The sequence below is a fragment of the Serinus canaria genome, chromosome 1, assembly GCF_022539315.1.
Source record: "Serinus canaria isolate serCan28SL12 chromosome 1, serCan2020, whole genome shotgun sequence".
Lineage (NCBI taxonomy): Eukaryota > Metazoa > Chordata > Aves > Passeriformes > Fringillidae > Serinus > Serinus canaria.
The window spans coordinates 105,854,442-105,875,532 of record NC_066313.1 but is presented as its reverse complement, the minus strand read 5'-3'; the positions used below and the strand labels follow the sequence as shown (position 1 = coordinate 105,875,532).

General features: G+C 41.2%; 1 protein-coding gene across 1 annotated transcript in view; it reads right to left on the bottom strand.

Moving 5' to 3' along the window:
* The window catches only part of LANCL3 (LanC like family member 3), a 38,381-nt gene that overhangs the window by 8,839 nt on the left and 8,451 nt on the right, over positions 1–21,091 (bottom strand). The window contains exon 2 of the mRNA XM_009089761.4: positions 710–833. Within this exon, the coding sequence (XP_009088009.2) occupies positions 710–833 (124 nt within the window). The remainder of the gene's footprint in view (positions 1–709; positions 834–21,091) is intronic.

The window sequence follows — 21,091 nt, the reverse complement described above, 5'->3', positions numbered from 1 at the left end:
TTTCCCTTGGGATAGATTTCCGTGTCAAGAGCATGGCTCTTTCCTCTTCTTCATGCATACTGGAATAGTGCTTGGAATAAAAGATTTCTATGTGCCTAACACCATATTTTACTACTTCTGTCATTTCTAGTTCCTCTAGCTTTGCAAAAAATATGTATGAATTCCTTCTGCTCTCACTCTGATATGACTGAAACTCACTGTAGGAAGTTAAACTGAACCTGAACTGAATTCTGTTTCAAGGTGTTACTCTTCTTAACACACTGCTGAATCTGGACCATATATTTGCATTTTCTGAATGCAAATTGAAATGGGGCCATAAATGGGTATTTCCAGTTACTGACTGTCAGTATCAGTGAGCTAACACCTAAATTTCAGTGCAAGAACTGTCTGTACTTGCCAGGGTCTGTGGAACACACAACTCAGTGACTGCTCTCTCTGCTCCCCTGGCAGGGAGCTGTGAACCAATCTCACACTTTCTGCAGTGATTCTGTGCCTTGAGAAGCCCACAAGGGCCCTGCTCAGTGGCCTTTCACCTCTGCTTCAGGTGAGCTCCAACCTAGCTACCCATAAGGAGGAGGAGGATGTATGGTCCCAGCTGGTTCAGGAGAAATCCCACACTCTAGATTTTATGTATTTTATTCTTGAAGTGCCTGCTAGCTCAGCATCTCCACACAGCACACCCTCAGAGGTGTTGGTGTGTTTTACTCACCAAGATACTCTGTTCCATAGTAGGAATACATCAGTGGGACTGGTTTCCTCTTCTTCACTGCATACTGTTTTCCTGATTCCAGTATGGCCAGGCAAATTGATTTAATTTGTGCTGCAGTCAGCACCTAAACACAAACATCAAACAAACACCAAGTCTATTATTTCATTTTTAAGACATTTTTCAGGAGACTGCTTTTCTGCCAGTGTACAGGATGCAGTACTGCCTTTAATCTTATAAATATGCTGTAATGTACATCATTATTAGGAGTTCCTTACATAACACAGTTGATTTACATGATGTTTCTCAAAACCAGAGTTTCATCCTGTCTCAGGAAGTGAATGTCAAATCTTTAGCTGCACATATGAGGTGAAAAGAGGCCCTGCAAGAGTCTATCCTTCCCAGAAATCCTTCAGTCTGATGGAAGCTGACAACAAGCAGCAGGCAAGCTGCAGAACAGCAGCCTCCAGACTGGGGGAAGAGGCATTAGGAGAGGACAAAAGAAAAGATGAAAGAAGTAAATGTTACAGGCTTTATTGGGACACACCAACCCAGACAGATTTTCCTACAGACAAGATTTAAAAAAAAAGGAAGAAAGGAAGAGTTACTAAATTGTTACTAAATCACTACTACATAAGAGGGTTCAGAAACCTCTTAGTAAAAGAATCACACTTTCTTAATACAAGAAAATGCTAAGAAAAATGGAGTGCAAGACAGGCTTCTATGAAGATAGGCTAGCTATGCTTGTGGGACTTTAGCATCACAAACAGGTTAATGCAGTCCCTAAAAATTACTAATGCCTTACTCTTAGAGGTGTCAGAAGTAAGACTGACAAATCACACATTTCACCAGACATGAACTTTTCCATGTTAATGATCTAAAGCATTCAGTGAGAGATCAGTTTTACAGTGTTAATTACAACTCTAATTACATGCAATTCACTGCAGTCATCAGCACAGTCCTGTGTAAGCCACACCTGGACATTACTGACCAACACCTAGGCCAATTAAATAATTTAGCCAAAGTACTGTTTTAGCTTTAGGGGAAAGCCCATATGGCAGCAGTACTTTGAAGAAATATATTTCAACTTGTGAAAAGAGAACTGAGAAATCTAAAAGGAAAAATGACACAGAAAAAAAAAAAAAGGAAAAGGCTATACAAATGGTCTTAACAAGATAAACAGCAATCCTAAAATTAACTACAATACCAGAAAATATTGTCTTGAAATGTTTCTGAATACATTTGGGTTTGCTATAATTTGTATTATCATAGGATTGACAATTACTTCTTCAAGTTTAGAAAATACTGATAGGTTTAATATGGAGACAACATCTGTTATAAACTATATTTTCTCATTTGGACTGTAAAAGATGCTACAGATAATTAATGTCACTTAAAACTTGACTGAAAAATAATGGTTGAAAGACCTTGTTTGTGTGTCTCACCTTGCTCCATGATAACAAGGGATTTTATTACAGCTGCTCCAAATGACTCTGGTATTTGTACAACCTGGAGAACAACCTAGTTCTCATCTTGATTAGAGTTCTTTAATGTCACTGCAGTAGAATTAAACAGCCATTAACATCTGGAGACTTCACTCATTTCCAGTCATTTTTAAATTAATTGTCTTACCTTCACAGAATTTAAAGAAATGGTTTGAATCTTTGCAAATGAGGAGAGCAAAGACACGGTGAGAAATACTGAATTCTCTCCAGAGCTCTCATTTCACTGTCTTGAAATTTGGGACCTACTCCTCTGAATTCCATACCTTGTAAAAGCACTAATAACATCATCCCTTAAAAATAAATGTGAAGGATAAGTTCTTCTAATTGCAATTCTGAAAGGCATGTGGGTTAGAAAAATCTTAATCAGTTCATCTTCTGTATGTAATGATTCCTTCACTAAATATTATCAACTAGCTTTCAATACAAACCATGTTTTGCTAAACTTATTTTTATGTTCAGCACATTTAATTTTTAAATTGAATTAATGACTGTTTTAGAATGCTGATTGTGTATTTTAAATGGATATAAACTTCTATCTAAATCCAGCCTTCCACAGTGCTGCATAAAGAAGTATCAGCTAGATAAGAATGCACTGTTCACTGTTTTTTAATATTAAGTAAGTGTAAAAAGACAAAACACTTGAGCACTATGAATACCTAAATCTATACATTGGTACAGTATAGACTAAGTATAAGTATACCCTGTTGGCTGGCATAATGAAATATGCTAATGAGTGTCACCTCTTTTTCAGAATGCAAAAGCAGCCCATATGCAAAGACAGATGAAAAACAGTATTTAAAAGCATGAATGAATGGTAGAAATCAACCCACCTGACCCACTTCCATATGACCAAGAAAATGGGAAAGAAAATGACCTGTGTATCTAGAAACCAGCCTTATTTCTGGCCTCTTGGACTGATCTGGGCTTACACCAGGTAGATGTGTCCTAACTACCAGCTAAATAAATAAATCTTTATGTTGACTACAAATACCTCTTACCAAGTCACTCAGTTCACAGTCATTGTAGGGTTGCTGCTTGTTTCCCTAAACATTTAAGTATGAAGGATTTGCATTTGCTCCTTATTCTGGGAAATGGCTGACTGGAACAGAAACTCTCACTCACCATCATTATTAGTGGCCTGCCAAAGGCTGAATTATCAGCAATCATATATAAGATCTCCATTGGTTTGACACATTTTACTTCAATCAAATTTGTGTTAAAATCTCCTTAGATTTCTGTCACCTTACAAGAAAAAAAATAAAATCTGTGGCTTGTCTCTGTGTGCTCCTTCACAGTATCTTTAAAAAAACAGGTAAATCTTATGGCCAAAACAACAATAAAATACATTAATCATAACCACAGACAGTGCAACTGTGGTCTTACAAACTTCATCTTCATTTCAGTGTAGTTGCAATGCTTCCTTGCCCCTGGGAATTACTGAAATAATGTTTAATTAGGGACAGAAAAGAAACAGACTGATCATCCTCAGACTTTGAAGGGATAAATCCTATATTGATATCATGTCCTCTAGAGCCATCAGATGCTTTGATGCAGAATAAAGCCAATATGAGAATATGCTACCTAGAAAAAAGATTCATTCTTGAGATAAGATACATGTTTTGAGAAAATTCTTGAATGTCACTTAATATGAGCATGGGTAAAATAAATCTTTATCATATCAGTACTTGAATGGAAGTCTAATGACACTAAGAGATATATTGCTAGTGCTTTAAAATTTCACCTCATTCCTTTTTGTATTCTTGAAGACATCACAACCTGTTTTACCAAAGAATTACAGAATGGTTTGGGTTGAATGCACCTTAAAGACCATTTAGTTCCAAGTCCCCCACCATGGGTAGGGACACCTTCTACTAGACCAGGTTGCTCAAAGCCCTGTCCACCCTGGCTTTGAACAACTTCTCCAGAACAATCTGTTCCAGTGTCTCACCACACTCACAGCAAGGAATTCCTTCCCAATATTTAGATGTAAGCTGCCTTCTTTCATTCTAAAGCCATTCCCCATTGTCCTGTCACTACATGCCCATGTAAAAAGCCCCTCTAAATCTTTCAGTTGTTTATCAAACACACACATCATACATGTTCCTTTTCCTGGTTAAGTAGAGGTGGCCTGCCCACTTTAGTCAGAAGAGGAGATTTTTGTCTCAGTTGACGTTAGAAATGTTTATTTTAGCCTCCTCACTAGACTGAAGCTTGGAATACATGCATTCCACATTCTCCCTGCAATTTCTGTATCAATTGATCACTGGAGCTCTTTATTTTCTGTTTCACATCATTGTCCAGTAATGCTGAGTGCTGCCAAATAATTGCTCCACTCACTCTGGTGACAGCTGCATTCCCATACACCTGTTACTATGAGCACAACACACAGGCAGCACTTTAATTCTTTCTATTTGTATCACTGTCTGTGTCTAGGAGCCTGACTTGCAGTAAAAAAAGGCACTGTGATTGTTCATAAAGTCTCTCCATTTTTCTCTGGTGCTACTGCAGACAGTATGCCTTTTCCCATAAAGGCACTCCTCAATTTTGTGAATTATTTAAGGCAGGACTTTTTTTCAGTAAATCCCTGTTAAAAGGCAGCCAGGAAGTGCAATGTCTACAGCAATCACAGAGCATCATTCTGCTTTTTGTTAGCAATCTCTCACCCTGAAATTGTTTAGCTGGAAGTCAATAATTTCACAACTCCTTTTAATCTACTAAAAGAGATTCTGCAATTATTGGTTATGACAGTGTTAAGCCCCACGTATGTATTTTGAAAACTGCAGACAGAAGTCCTGACCTTGAGGATTAGGCAGAAAGCAGCAGGATGAGCTGTTCTGATTAGAGTAACATTTTCAGCACTTTTTCATTCCTCTGAATGCTTGTACAAACCCCTTGGCTCATTTTGAAAACCACTGCTAGATCAAACTGCATACTGTATGGAGTGTATTTGATGACTGTAAGCTTTTAATTCTTTTAACAGGTCTGTATTTCTTTCCTTAGAGCTCTTTCCTGTGACAGAAGGCATTACTGAAATCAAGTATCATGATCTTTTGATAGGTGCTTGAGCACTTTCAGGAGGTAACAGCTACAGTTACATTATAGTGTAAAAACCCCTCTATGTACATAAAAACATTTTATTATGCATCTAATGCATCAAATCTCTGTTACACTTCTAACAGGCCACTTACATGAATTTGCTTGTACACTATTTCTGATGCTGTACAAAGTGTCAAAATAAGCTGAAGAAAATGGGTCAGTCTGCAAATAACATAACAGGAGCTTTGCCATTGCTCTCCTATGCTGGGAGCCCAGCAGAGGGAGCTTGTGAATTAGTTACAGTAACTCAAAATGCTGCAAAAAATGATATACATATTTGTGTTCAGCAAGACAGCAGATACTGGTAATTTCATGATACTTACTGCAGCACATGGTATTTCAGTTCATTCCTTACACTTGATCTTTTCCTGCCAAAGACAGGGACTGGCATTGCTCAGGAACCTTTCCATGCAATGTCACAGCCAAGTTTTTCTCTTTCAGATGATGATAACACCTGAAGCCATGGAAGAGCAGCAGGTACAATAACAGGATCTGCCTCCCCTTAGTGTTATTCCAGTTTGATTGATCTACCTCTCCTTTGGCACAGCTCCAAGTACATGGACACAGAAGCTCATGAGTCTGCTTCCCTCATGAGCACTGTCAAGTACACACTTCTTTTAAAGATAAAAAATATATGGTTTTAAATCTCCTGAAAACTTTGGTCAATAAATTGGATTAGTTTCAGAAGTACTGTTCCTAATGCAGTCTGTCCGATGCTGTAACAGCACCATGTATTGTCTTGAGAGTGTACTTCAGATTTCTCACAGTAACACAACTGACAGTGACAGTGTGGCCAGACACAGAACAATTGTGGGAATCCATAAAATCAGAGGGGTTTGGGAACCCCTGCAAAAGACAGGCCTCAGAGACAGCAGAACTGTGATTAGAGCTAAGCAGTAGCCATGAGATAGGTCAGCAGAAAAATTATGTAAAAAGTAGAAAAGGACAAGTAGGACAATGGTCTGTGTATTAATGCTTGTCTAGAATAACTCCCTAAGCTGCAGAAAAGTATATCTAGTGAGATATTAGGAAATTCTAAGCTTAATAACGGAGCTCTGTGCATTATGTTTTAAGGCTTACAAGCAGGTGTTGTATTCAAAATAAGCAAACATTGTTTTAACCAAAGGTACGTGTGCTTATAGGGTTGGATGGAACTACTGTCAATGTGCTTTTGCTCTGTGTGATTGCTCAAAAAACTTATAAAGTAAGTTGTAACATTAAGTTCTTTGTCTACTGCCTGAAATGTGAGCTGATGGCATCTTCCAATTGTCATAACCATGTAATGAGACATGATGCTGAAAAATAAAACAGCTCAAAGCACATTCCTAGCAGTCCCATCCCATTTGTGATTTGTACATGGACCCCAACCAGTGATAAACAACTACTGCTATGATTCTGCCAGTTCACTGGAAAATGGTACTAGACTGCAATCTTGAGTAAGTCAGACGTCCTTATAGATCCCATTGGCACTGCTTGTTTTTAACATGTGAATTTGGGTGGTTTTGAGGCTTGCTCTTTGCCTCAGCATCATGAAGCAGAAAAGTTAGTCCTGTCGACTCCAATCAGAAACCAAAGGGTGTCTTTACTCTTGATGAATTAGATTACTAGTAAATAAGACAAAACAGAAGCTTTGTTACATTAACAGAGTACAAAACTTCCACAGGTCCTACCTGCCAGGACTGTGTAGCACTGAACTCATCAAATTCTGCTGTTAAACCTGTCCTTCAGAAGGGGAACATGAAGTGTTGCAGAAAAGGATGGAGCACAACTGTCACTATAGACAGGTGGCTTGCTCAGAGCAGCTGGTACTGCTATACAGTTGGTCAAATGCAATGAGCATCTCAATTCCTTATGTTTCCACTAAACAATTGAGAGTTTCAAAGAAAAACAACTGGCCCTTTGTGTGGCATTCACATTCTCTGAACATGATTCCTTCGCCCAGGGTTTTTCTCCTGGGAGGCTGAAAGGCAGCGAGAGGCCTCAGAGAAAAGAAAAACAATTCTTGTGTCATTTGCTTCTCCCGTGTTGTGCCCATGTGGAATGTGTTTGGAGATTGTTTACCCACAGGTGATTGCTTGATTGGACTCTGGTGTGAGTTGTTTTGACTGTCTGGCCAATTATGGCCAAACTGGGGGCTCTGGAAAGAGTCACAAGTTTTCATTATTATCTTTTAAGCATTCAGTAAGGAGCTTTTCTGTATTTTTTAGTATAATTTAGTACAGTATTCTTTAATATAATATAATATATTGAAGTAATAAATTAGCCTTCTGAGAACATGGAGATGCTTTGTTCTTCCCTGCCATAGGGCTTGCCATGAATTTACAATACCTTTGTGGTGGGTGACAGCATTTGGGGTCTTTGTGTGCACTGTCCACACACACTTCTCTGCCTTGTGATTGTCACTGATGGGCATTTTCATTTGTCCTAAGGTAAGAACACCAGGCAGGAACTGGAGGAGTGCCCAGCTGGCCCAATGTCCAGCAGCATTTTACCCCCTTTTGCAGGCTAATGTGCAGCACAGTCAGTGACAATAATCACAATTTCTCCCATGCTGGAATGCACTCAGCTCCCTGGCAGGAGGGTGCAGCCAGGTGGGCACTGGCCTCTTCTCCCAGGTAGCCAGGGACAGGACAAGAGGACAGAGTCTGAAGCTGTGCCAGGGGAGGTTTAGCTTGGACATTAGGAATAATTTCTTCACAGAAAGGATGACTAGACATTGGAACAGACTTCCCAGGAGTCCCTGTCCCTGGAGGTGTTTAAGAAAAGACTGGATGCAGTGCCATGGTCTGACTGACACATTGGTGTTCAGATTGGATCTGATGATCCCAGAGGTCTTTTCCAACCTGATTGTTCCTGGGATTCTGTGATTATGCAAGCAATCACACAGTTCCTCCTGCATTCTTTTCTTAGGACATTTCTCCCTAGGTGTTCTCATCTTAGGACAAATCACAATGCCCAGCAGACACAGAGGGAAGGGAGAGGGTGTGTATGGAGGGGAAGGAAGCACAAGAAGACTTGAGTATCTTTTGTTGCTGCTGCACTTTTCTTCAAACTCCCCCTACCCTGAGTCAATGAAGAGAGAGGGAAACGTGAGTTTCTCTCAGTTACACTCAGGCTCCCAACACCTCTTACTCTGCTGCACCAGGGCATGGCTGGATACCTCTATCAAGTTGTAAAACAGTGGCTCTCCCAGATCTTGGGAGAGAAAAAACAGCTCTCCATCACTATCATTACTTGAAGAAAGTAGGGAAGCACCAGCCCCTGCTCTCTGCTGCCAGAGAAATGAAGCAGGAGGATGCCAAAGAACAGATCCCAGATCAGAACAGTTCAGATAATCACCATGATTGAGGAGTGTGGCATCGTGTTTTCAAAGATTTGTTATTATTATTTGTGTTAGTTGTTTTGTGTTAAGAAAATGGTTTGGTCCTTAGTTCCCCCCATGTTCTCCCCTCATGATGGTTTGTCCCAGGTTGTTTGTTACTTTCCTTTCCCGCCACTTGCCTGCCCATCAAACCCAGTGATCCTTCCCTCCTCCCTCCCTGCCCTTATCAGTCCTCTCCCCTCCCAGTGGTGCCACCTACTCCCGTTGTCACTCACTGTAACCACCCCCCCCTTTTGTTCGAGATTTTTCCATGACAGTCACCCTTACTCTGCTGTATGATTTGCCCCTGGGGCTTTTCCCCTCCTATGTATGATCTTTATTGGTTCAAATATGTTGTTCGTTCCTCCCCTACCCTATTCTTATTGGTTACTTTGAGTCTCCCCCTTCCACGCCCACTCCCTGTATCAGCTCCCCCCCGCCCCAGCCTGTCTCCTTAGTCATTTGTCTCTGGAACCATTAAGGAATAAAGCCTCCTTGACAGCCACGCAAGTGTCCTCTCTTTTTCCTGTGCCTTGGACTCCTCGTGGTCTCCTCCTCGCCTGTGCCACCCACGCCACAGACGGCACCACCACCTGGGGTTCTCTAATGGAACCTGGGGGTGGCAAATCTTGTGGCTTCCTCCAGCCAAGCTTGGGGAGCTGCTAGCCGGGACTGCGTTGCTCCCGTGGCTGCAGGGAAGAGCCACAGAGGAGGACCAGTTTGTCCACTGAGAGCTGAGGTCCTGCTCAGCAGCAAAGCCAGCAGGGCATTTCTCAGGAGGACAAGAGCAATCAGAGGAGAAGGGAGGTATCCCGGGATGCACTCCTGTGCTGAGGCTTCTGAACAGCAGCTGTTTGCACCCCAGCTGCATTTCTCTGCTGCCTAGTCGAGGGTTAGAGTTACCACAGAGCACAGAGAGCCAACACTTTAATTTCAAGCATCTCTCCCTAGAATTGCACCCAAATTCAAGAGCATGAATTGAAAAGCGTGTTTAAAAACATTAAAAAGATTTGCAAATTAAGTGAGAAACAAACCCAGCACTGCTGGGAGAGGCTTTTTCTTACATTACAGAATTCTATCCCAACCTTTTTCAACAGATATGTAAAATCCTTTTTTTTTTTTTTTTGTCCTTTTTCACTGTTATTATTGACTGGCCACTTAATGCATGGCTGAGCAATTATGGGGCCACAGACCCTGGGAACTAGCAAATATGGATGTATCAGAGATCACCTTTCTGCAATCCAGATCCTTGTCTGGAGCTCCTGTGCATCAACCACTCCTTCACCAGACCCAGGAGCAGTTTATGAGAGCTGCAAATAAGGAGATTACTGCTGCAGGGATGCTGCTTTCCTTCCCATTCTCCCCTCACAGGTAGGAAAAAGATTATTCATGCATAAACTTCATCAGTGGGAAATCCTTTGACTCTGTTTAGTCTCAGTCAGAAAGTAAATCAGTGCATGAGCTCTGTAATTGGCTCATGCCAAAAACACAGCAGAGTTGTCAATTCCTGATGGGAGATTTATCCTTCTGCACTCCAGACAGGTGTTCCTGACAGTGCTGCATGATGATGACAAACACCTTCCAAGTTGGGCACCTTGCACTCCTGTAGGGAAACAGTGTGCTGTGGCTGTGCTGCCCCAGGATCCCATCCCATTTGTAACACTACCAAGCAAGGAACATCTGCTCTCCCTGTGTATATTGGATCAGCTTACTGCCCCTTAACAGCAGCTCTGGAAGTGATTCCATGCCTTCATCTGTTCCACAGACATTTCCTGTGGTAGCAAAGCTGTCCTGGTGCTTGGACTGGTTCATGAATGCAATCTATGCAGGGGCATAAGAAGTACTATCCATTCTTCCAGCTCCAGAGCAGCAGGAAATAGGATTCATGAGACTGTCATTGCAAGAGACAAAATCTTTATAACCAGCAATGAGAGACCCACCCTCCCCACCCCCCAAACACTGCATTTACCCCTGCCTTTAGTCTGAATTTTAAAATTATGCAAGTCCAGTTCATTCGAGCACCATCACTTGCTACTGGGAACTCAGACAGGCTGCTTCTTGGGAAAAGGAATTTATTACTGCTTGTACACATTTGCAGGTCATCACGAGATGGGCAGAACTCGATTTCTAGTCAGTAAAGGCTAACATTAGTCAAAAGGAAACTGACCTAGGCTTAGGGTTCTACAAATGAAAATGACAATTGTATCTAGAAACCAAAGAAAGTTGATGAGCCATAGCTGAAGATGACTTGAAGGTCTCCAGAAAGAACTGGACACTTCTGTTTCTTCATTCTTTTACTTAATGAGTAAGAGGCGTGAGATCCAAAAAAACCCCAAATTAAACTAAGAGATTATACTTAAAAGCAACTATGTAATAGAACAAATTAAAAGTAGAGGATGAGGACAGAGAAAGATTGATTGCTAATTCCTTGAGAATGTTTCTAAGGAAGCTCATCATTCAATTCATCTTAAGTAACACCATATCTTAATCACTGCCAGTAATGGAAAAGAGCCTTCTCAGCCTCATGCAGCACTTTATTTTTTCAATTTGTCAAATTCACTTCAACTATTAGATCATTCTTATGGCTTTTAGTATCAAAGTCCTCATTGACCTGAATGGGTCCTGACTGTGGAGACTGTTACTCCTGGCAAGTATCATGTAAGAAATGCTGAAAATTTTACAAGTTTGTTAGGGTTTCTTTGTCTTGCTAGTAACACCAAAGGGCTGGCTCATGGTTTGTTGGGATGATAATTCTGTCCAAGTTAGCCCTTAAAGACTGAGACTTCAGGAACATGAATTACTTGACAGAGTAAAATGCTGACCTCACTTGCAGAAACTGAGTAGAGACAATTAACAGATACAGTGCAGCAAATGTCCAACTCTTCAAACATTGATCCTACTTTCATTTCAGTCAGTTTGGAGAGAACTGACCAGCCCATGCACTGTCATTCATTGCTCTAAACCAATGTGGAGTGCACAGTTAGTGGCAATAAATATTTGGGCTTTTAAAATCACTTTTTTCCAAGGCTGTGCATACTTCATGCCTATTGAAAAAAAGCTGCTTTTATAAGCAGTAGTTCTCCCTCAGACTCTCAAAGAACTGTCACCAAATATTCTCAAGAAGACTGTCTCCTGTGATGAGCCAGGCAACATGTCTTCTGCATCTAAATGAAAGAGACTAAAAATTGCAGTTGAGGTATGAGGCACGACTCACCTGAAGCCAGAATTCCAAATAATGTATTTTCTGTGGAGGCAGAGCACAAGCTCTACTTGTGCTATAGATCTTCTTTGCTACCACAAATACAGTGTTTGAAGAATTAAAATAAAATTATTCAAATTAAGAAGTTTGAAAAAAATAAAATAAAGGATTGCAGTTTATATACATACCAGCAAATTGCATCGGATCAAATTATCTCTCATCTTGCTGCATAGTCTGTTTAACAGGAATTCACTTGCCTTTCAAACTAATATCCTAGGTCATGGTTCACAGATGCAGCTGAGACTGTCAGACATTTACAGTTTTCCATGGAGAATTTTTTTTTTCTGTCAGGACTACAGGATTTGGCCTGGACTACACCTGTCAAAAGCATTTTTCCATTTTTCAATGAATCAAATATTACAATGTAAGCAGTTGTACATCACTTAATTTTACATATAAAGTGTGTTGCTGGGTGTCATAGGTTCATTCTTTCTTCTTTTTTTTTTGCCTTCCTTGGGGTTTTGTTCAGTATTGTTGACACAGTTGCAACTCACAAAATATATCAGGGACATTTGAAATGCAGAAAAGAGAGAATTCATTCTCTACATTTTTAGGCAGCCTTATATTTTTTTCCCTCTTTATGTTAAAATTATCACATTCCTCATCTGTCACTATCATCCAGTCCTTTTATGTTCCTCATGTAAGAATTCCCAGTCTCCTTCCAGTGCCTGCAGGCTTCTTTTGGGAGTGTTCAGACCTCCTCCTCCTGTACAAGTGAGCGTGCGTCATCCACAGGTTTACCAAGCTAAATAAGAAAACAGAAACATCTCCTCAGAGCCTCGTGGCAGAAGTGCTGGAACCAAAAAAATGATGGAGGTGGAGAGGCTGAAGAAAGCAGCATTTGGAAAACTATCCATAAAAGACTGTACAGCTTGTTACTGTTAAAACTTGCAGAAATGAACTACTACTTATTTCTTCATTTGTTTCAAATTAAGGCTCAGAAAGAGAACACAGTTCTGCTATTATCAGAGGCTCCTAACAACAATGCCTTCAATGCACTGGGGTTTTTTTCCACATTTAAAATGAATAAAAGCTTGGGCTTCCATGCTAACATGCTGCCTAGGGATGCACAGAATGCCCCCTGTATAGTCCAGGTACAGCTGTAACACCTCAGTACCTCAGAGGAGCCCCTGACCTGCTGGAAATGTGACACTCAGGGAGGACAAGGACCCAAACTGTGTGTGACAATTCTCTCAGAGCTGAGAGCAGGGCTGCTATCTCTGCTCCGTGTATGGCAGCACTGCAGAAAGCAAACAGAAAGTGTTAGGATGCATGAGAGTAACACTGAAATGATTATTTAACAGCTACTTTAGCACTGATTGCTTTGTTCTTTCTTCTTGTTCTCCCGCTATAGAAATAACAAAACAAACAAAACAAGAAGTCAAGCAGAAACGAGGACTTTAGAGGTAATTAAGAAATCCTTCTAAGTGAAGCTAACATTTGTTTTCTGGACAGGAGATAATGTGTTAAAGGAGATAACGTGCTAAAGAACACAAAAAGATACTTGATCTTGCAATGTGTGAAAAAAATGATAGTTTATGAAAAGGTGCAAATTTAAAGGCAAAATATCTCTGCTCCTCCAAGACTCAAGTAAGCTAGGGAAATTTCTGCAAAATTTAGCTGAGTCCACTCACACTGTGCAATTTTAACAAACCAACTGAACTTTTCCATAATTGAGAATTTTTAGAAAGATCTTTGGCTTGGCTGCTGGAAGTGCTCCATTGCCCCAACTCCAATTCTCGTAATCCTCCATGAATTAAATTTGAATTCTTCAGAGCCCATGTTGTGTAAATAAATAATTTAACACCTTTCAACTCATCCAATATTACAATGTAAGAACATTTATTCCTGACTGTGAGAGACTGGGATGTTAATAGTTAATGACTGAAACAATTTCTCATTTGTGCTTTGCAGGGGCAGGGAGTGAGTTTTTGGGTGTGTGGTGGTGAAACCTCTGGTCCCCATAGGACCAAGGGTGTGAGCACCCAGCACCAAGGGCTACAAGCCAGGCCTTGAGCCAGGTAAGTTCCTGCAAGGTGGGACGGTGGTTTTTATCATGCCAGGTGTCCTCCCTCAGTTGTAAAACCCCCCTGCTAACCCACGGAAAGGTCCTGAGGGTGTTTATCCCCTCTGATGGAGCATAACTGGCTCAAATGGGTTGGTGTGAAAGGCAAGAAGGGCTCTGAAACCATCTAAGACCCCCAAAGCACCTCCAGGCTCATTTCTGAGGCTTCTCCCCGCAAAGGACTGAAAGGAAGGTACCTGGGCATTCTCATCAAGCCTCAGCATACATGAACCCATTGAACTTTGTGTTTTGGGGGCTTCCCCCACCCCCAGTGCATCAAGACTGTGACCATCACCTTGACCAATGGAAATCAAAATTGCATCAAGTCTCTCTGCAGGATTCATTAGTGGGATATCTTTCTACTCTTATGCTTTATTCTTTTCCCTCTTACATTTACTTGAGTGTTATTTTTATGCTTTTATACTGCTATAATACTAAAGAGAACGGTAACCAAAATTATTATTTTATGGCCACATACCTGCTTTCCTTTGCAACCAAACTGCTCCAAAATAAACCCTATGTATATATATTTACAGACACCAATCATTCAGTGTTGTTTCATTCTAATCTGCCCCAAGGGATCTATTAACAAGAAGCTGGGTTACTCCTGCCTCCAGGGATGGGTCACAACACTGCCAGATGTTGCAAGGCCAAGTCAACTCCCAGAAGTTAGCCAATCAATTCTGGAAGAAAAATGAACCCTTGTGTTTCAGAGCATAAAGCCACTCCTTAAGGAAAGCAGGTTAGGTATGTTACAGACAACACATTTCAAATCACTTTCCACAGACAGTGTGTAGCTGAGTCATCTAGCACTGGTACAAGACATTAAACCAGATGGAGCACTAGAAACAAATCTTGAAGGAGAAAGATTTGTTTATACACTATAGTGCTCCTCACTGCAATCAAGTGGAAGCATCCAACTGTCCATGCTGTGCTGTGTGTGAAACAGTTTGAAAACTGTTATTTAAACCTGTTGTGCAGTTACTGTGCCTCTGCCATGCTGCAAGCAACAGTTTCATCCCTTGCTGCCACTTCAGGTGACAAAGACAGCGTGTGGGGTACTTCCCTCAGGCTGTGCTCTGAAGAATGTTCGAGTATTAAATGGGAGTAGTTTCAATCAGAGGTGCAATGAGATGCTCCAGCCATCAGCACACTCTGCTGAGAGGCATCAGCTTAAATCACTGCCCTGTGTCAGAAAAGGAAGGGAGGGGAATTTGAATTGCCAGGTCTGTGATGAAATCTCAAGGTTATTACGTAGAAAAAGGAAGACCCCCACTTGTACTGTAATTTGCTCAGAGCCCATTTGGTCTCAACATCTATAAGGTGACAAAGGGTGAACACATTCTGCCCTTGCTACTGGGAAAAGATGTGATGCCAAATTTGCTTTTACTCTGCAGCAGGTCAGACCCTTGGGGCTTTGTGAGAAGAGCCTTTCCAGCAAACTGGGAGGGATAAGCTATGTGGGATGTGCTCCCCAGCTGCAGCTTTACAGCCTCCTTTGGAGGATGTAGAGATGAGTTATGGCAGGTGAGACGGAGTGCAAACTGCCACTACCTGTGGGAAAACCGGAAGGAGTTGCATAAATACCAAGGAGAAAAGACTGCACTGTAAATCTGTACCAGAGCTCCACAGATGGTGAGTGATGTAGCTGCTGGCCTATGAATTTTGACATGGCTTATGTGACCCCCAACACAGCACTCTCAGGATTTGCATGCCTATCAGAAGATGCCCAGAAGATTTCCAGGGCACAAATCAGGTGCCTTGGACATTTAAGCAAATCCAACCTTATTCACCAGCCCAGGAAAGTTTTGACTACAAAACTTTGATGTTTTGGAATCCCAGGTGAGTTTTAGGCAATGGAAAGACCTGATGATTCACAGAGAGTGAACACATGATATGTTGGATGGTACAGCTGTGTAAGGAGTCCAAAATGGCACTGACCTTGTGGATGCCATGTTGTGATAATGAGAACTTATCCAGTTCTCATGATCATGGCTTTTCATTGATACCAGCTGTTCACTCCCATGGAGAGAACATAAATGCAAAGGAATACAAGGATAATTTACATTAAAGGAAGTGCTGAACTCTGATGTACTCAGGCCTTGTCATGTCCAGTTTACTTGAATCTCACTTTCTTCCTAGCATACAGGATAGGTATTACAGGTATTTCTTCACAGATACATGTGCTTACACTACAAAATAAACTTTGTTTTAGCTCATTTTTTAATCTCTTGAGCTGTTCTCATACTTTCCCTCTGCCTGTGCATAATGTCTGGCACTTGCTTCAGTTTAAATGCCAAAGCAATTCTTATCCAGATATCTGCCTCTTCTGGATCATTAATGAATATAATAAGGCTGGTTGCTACATCAGTCCCTTATAAGTACTTATGATTAGCTTTGCTTGTGGTTCTTCCAGCCAAATCCAAATCCACAATGTCATATCCAAGCCAGCATGAATTAAGTTTTCAAAGAAGATTATCTTTGACATTGCATCAAAAGATCTATTCAAATGTAAACAAGGTATTGGCTACTTTTATCAGCCACTAATTTTATGATTCTGTTGTTTACAACAAGTGATCCTGCTTGTCTCAAAAGACTTCTTTATTCCATGTCATGCTGCTTTATATGCACAGTTCTACTATGCAGATGTATAGAAGTATGTCTAAATATTTGCTGCTGAAGAACAATGTGGCTACCTGTGAAATTAGTTAAATAAGGTAAAGGACACAACAGCATCATTCAGAGGCTAACTAAGGCATAAATTAGTCACTTCAAAGTAGCACCAGCACTGCCTTCAAGCAGGGGGAATTCTAGAGAACTCCATGCTGGCATCATGCCACTTTTACTTTGTGTGATGATCTGCAATTTGTGCCATGCCAATAAGCCACTGAATAGAAGTATCAACTGAAGCTACAGGAAGAATGCTGACAACATAATGCAGGAAAACCAGATGAAGGTGATCAAGTCCTCTGAGTCATCTGAATTTTACTCTATCCTTAGACTGTGGTAGCAGCCTGATGTAGTAAAAATCCTGATGTTCTGTGTGTGGCTCCCAGATACTCCAGGGCACATCGACAAGATGGCTCTGAAGCAAAGGACAGTAACAAAAGAGTTTCCAGGGGCATGCAGTGCCATTAGTGTTGCCTGGAAATATGCCCACAACTCCAAACACAATCCAAGTCATATTTCAAATACAGACAGTCACTTATAATTCAACACTGCCACATTTCAAGGGCAGAGTAAGAGTCATGGGATTTATTTGAGGAAGTGTGGAGTACTGCGCTCTTTAAAACGTAGCCTACTTGGTAAGTAATGGGATTACTATCTGTACTCTCCTCCTAGTTGCAAGATTGCCATTTGGTGCTATAATAGAATTAGGAACATTTTATCTCTCTTCCCTTTGTGCTACTTTTTCTCAGTTCTCAGTAAACCAAGCAGACTTTGGAAAAAGAGATTGCTGTGTCAGAAGGCACAGTTTAGATTACTCTTAGAGTTCAAACCTCACACAGAAAGGAGGAAGAATCAGAGCCATGAGACAAATCACACCACTGCCAACAGTAATAAACAAATATTCACTTGGCCATTAGCTTGCATGTAATTACCTAACAGGAAATACAATTCCTCATGTTACAGATGACACACAGTGCCCTGGGAGTGTGATGGTGTTTGCAGGGGTCCCAGGATGAGGGAAGAGATGAGAAAGTTGACTCCATGTTCAGAAGGCTTGATTTATTATTTTATGATATATATTATATTAAAAGAATAGAAGAAAGGATTTCATCAGAAGGCTAGCTAAGAATAGAAAAGGAATGAATAACAAAGGTTTGTCTCTGACCAAGACAGTCTGGACAGCTGGACTGTGGTTGTCCATTAATTAGAAACAACCAGATGAGACCAATCACAGATTCCCCCTGTTGCATTCCACAGCAGCAAATAAGAATTGTTTACATTTTGTTCCTGAGGCGTCTCAGCTTCTCAGGAGGGAAAAATCCTAAGGAAAGGATTTTTCATAAAACATGTCAGTGACACTGGGAGTACTCAATGTCATCTTCTCTTTTCCTGAATTTGTCATTTTACATGATTGTTCTGTGCAGCCCCACTGGAGGAACTGAGCAAAGTGAGAAAGGAGGGCCCCACACAGCTATTTCTGTACCTACAGATCACAAAGTGTGTTTTCCAAGGCAACCTTGTTAAGTCAAAATAAATGTATTTATTTACCAGATGCCTTTCATACCCTATTTTGTGTGCTTAATACTCTGATGCCCTTGGAATAAAACAACTTCACTTCAAGGGCCTGGAAGGACACTGAAGTCTTCTGATGTCTGTCATGCAGAATCTGAAAGAGGTTCCACAAAAATAACAACAGGAAAAGAACCTCCCTCATAGCCCCCATGCTTGAGGGGTGTCTTGGCTATCTGCAGACACTGGAAAGAATGTTTTATCATCCCCTGGCCTGTAATTTAGCCTGCAGAAAAAGGTTTTGTCTTTTTCCCTGCTGCATCTGTGGCTGCTCACACACCACATGGGACAGGGAATTCTCCCCCTCCACTGGGAGATAATGTTCTTGCAGTGCAGGGCCACAGGCACTTTTAGGGTATTTTCTGTCTTCTTTCAATGGTAGGGCATGGTCTACCTCCTACAATCATGCAGGCATTTTCACTGACACTCAGAGCTGCAGGGCTGTGAGGCCCCTGAGAAACCTTCAAGCTGCAGCATGCACTAAACCAGAGAAAAAAGAAATCTTCATACCAAAACTTTTCAGATCCACAACCTTCCCAACTACCTGCCAGAACCAGGAATGATTTTGTCAAACCTTAATATTTAGCTACTAAGAGAAGATTCTGCCCTTCCTTGGTACAGCAAAGACTGACAAGAAGACCATGGTGCTGAGTGGGTCCTTTTGACCCTTCTGAGCTTCCCTGCTGGCAACTGCAAGAGAAAAAACTTGTAATACTTCACCCACTCAAGGGGAAGTCAGAGGAGGTGGGATGGCATCGTGAGGCTGCTTTTGGGGAAAACAGGCAAAAGGAGGAGGAACAACTGTGTGCTTTCTATGTACAAACTCCAGGATAGCTCAGCCTGGAGAGGAGAGCAGAGGACACAGAGCCAGGATCTTCCTAGCAGTGCCCACTGAAAGAAAATTCTACTTAAATATAAAAAGAAAACCTTTTACTATAAGGGTCAAGCACAGGAACAGGTTGCCTAGGAAAGGCACAGAGCAGAGATTTTCAAAACCAAGTGGGGCCAGCCCTGGGCAATCTGCTCTTGTGGACCCTGCTCTGAGCAGGGGGCTGGACCAGAACATCTCCAGAGATGATGTTCTGGAGATGGAATCCAGCTGTGCCCATGCTTTGACTCTACAACTGAGCCAAATCCAAATCTGAGTATGCTCATCCACTGTTCAGGTAGATGGTGTAGATTTTATTCATTTACAGACACTTAGATTCAAGTCCAAGTTTGACTCAGCTTACCTGTGTGTTGTTTTTCCAAATATTTGTTTTACCAAAATAAGCTAGCAGTCCCAAAGCGCTTAGAGAATAAAATCAGAATAATGCACTCACCCTACAACACTGTCTATGTTTTGTGTCCTGGATGTGTAAAAGTTAAATTAGCATTATTTCCAGGCATTTTTGGTAGCATAATAGAAAAACATGTATGGATGAAAATGGGAGCCTGGCATAAGAAAGCTCATGATTGATTCAGCTCTGCAAGACCAAAGACAAACAAATCAATATTTATTTAAAGAGCCTGAACAAGTTTCATTTTCTGTTCTGCTTCTGAGAATTTTCCCCAAGTTCATATTTGACCAACTTAGCTCTGATCAAATTTAAACAGCTCCATGTGGAGTGTGTATCTTGCAGTCCATTGCTATCATAACTGGAATTTTGACTACTTAATCACTGGCTCAGTCCCAGAAAACTAAAGCAAGTATAGCATTAGCCATTTCACAGATGGCAAAGAAGAGACAACACTGAGCTTTATCTTCACATTAGCAACTAAAGTAAATCACAAGAACAGAATAAATTTAACCTCCAAACACTTCAGATTCCACTTACTCCTTGGTTTCTAATGCAGACAAAATAATTGACCTAATACAGCCCTCTCAAATAGGTTGTTCCAAGTGTACTTCCACAAAAGAACTCTCATCACTTCACAGGTGTGTACTGGCACACCTCAAGGTACAACACAGAATGACATATTCCCAGTTTCATTCAGGGAACAAAGGAAAAGAGATTCTCTAGTTGGCATTAATGACACAAAGCTCCTTCAGGTGAAGCAGCTTCTAATCTTGCACATCTCAGCACAGCTCAATGATCCCCTGTCACCACAGGACCCCTACCTACTTCACTTGTTCAGAGACTTTTCCTGAAGAATACCTATCCATGAGCTGCAGCCCATGAAAAAGCTGCTGGATAATGGCAGGCCATGAGCTGGAGGTGAGTCAGTGTCAGGCTGATGTGAGATGCAAACACCTTACTCAGCTGTGTATATGGGAAAAAGACCTGGAAGAGAAAGGTCTTTGCCAGAGAAAGGCAGAGACAGAGAAAAACAGAACCATGTGTCCAACTTCTGGCCCTCTTCAGGAAAGGCTGGAAGGACACTGGCAGAGTGCAATGGGGATGACCAGAGACAAAGGAAACATGAAACACATGGGAAGATTGGAAGGATTAGGGTTGCTTAGAGAAGAAAAAGAAATAAGGGTAAAAATTGCAAAAGTCTTGAAATTATAATATAAAGAGCTTCTGCAGAGAGGAACAGAGTTTCTTGCTATTTCTCATTGGAAAGGACAAGGAAATCAGGCTTAAATTACAGCAAGATTCAGATTAGTCGTTAGGCTGGACTTTCTCACAAAGCAGTGTGTCAGACATCCAGGGCAGACTGCAGATCCCTCACCACTGACTGGGAGTATGAAGAGTAAGTCAGGGAGGGGCTGTAAGGAATGACAGGCACAGGTACACCTTCCTGTGGGCTAGATGGCAGCCTAAATTACCTCTCAAGGTCCCTGTCAGCTCTCTGATTGTGGTAGGATATTATTTTATTGTCAGGACTGAGACAAACTGCAGAATGCCACCAGTATGAAATAAGCAATAATTACCAT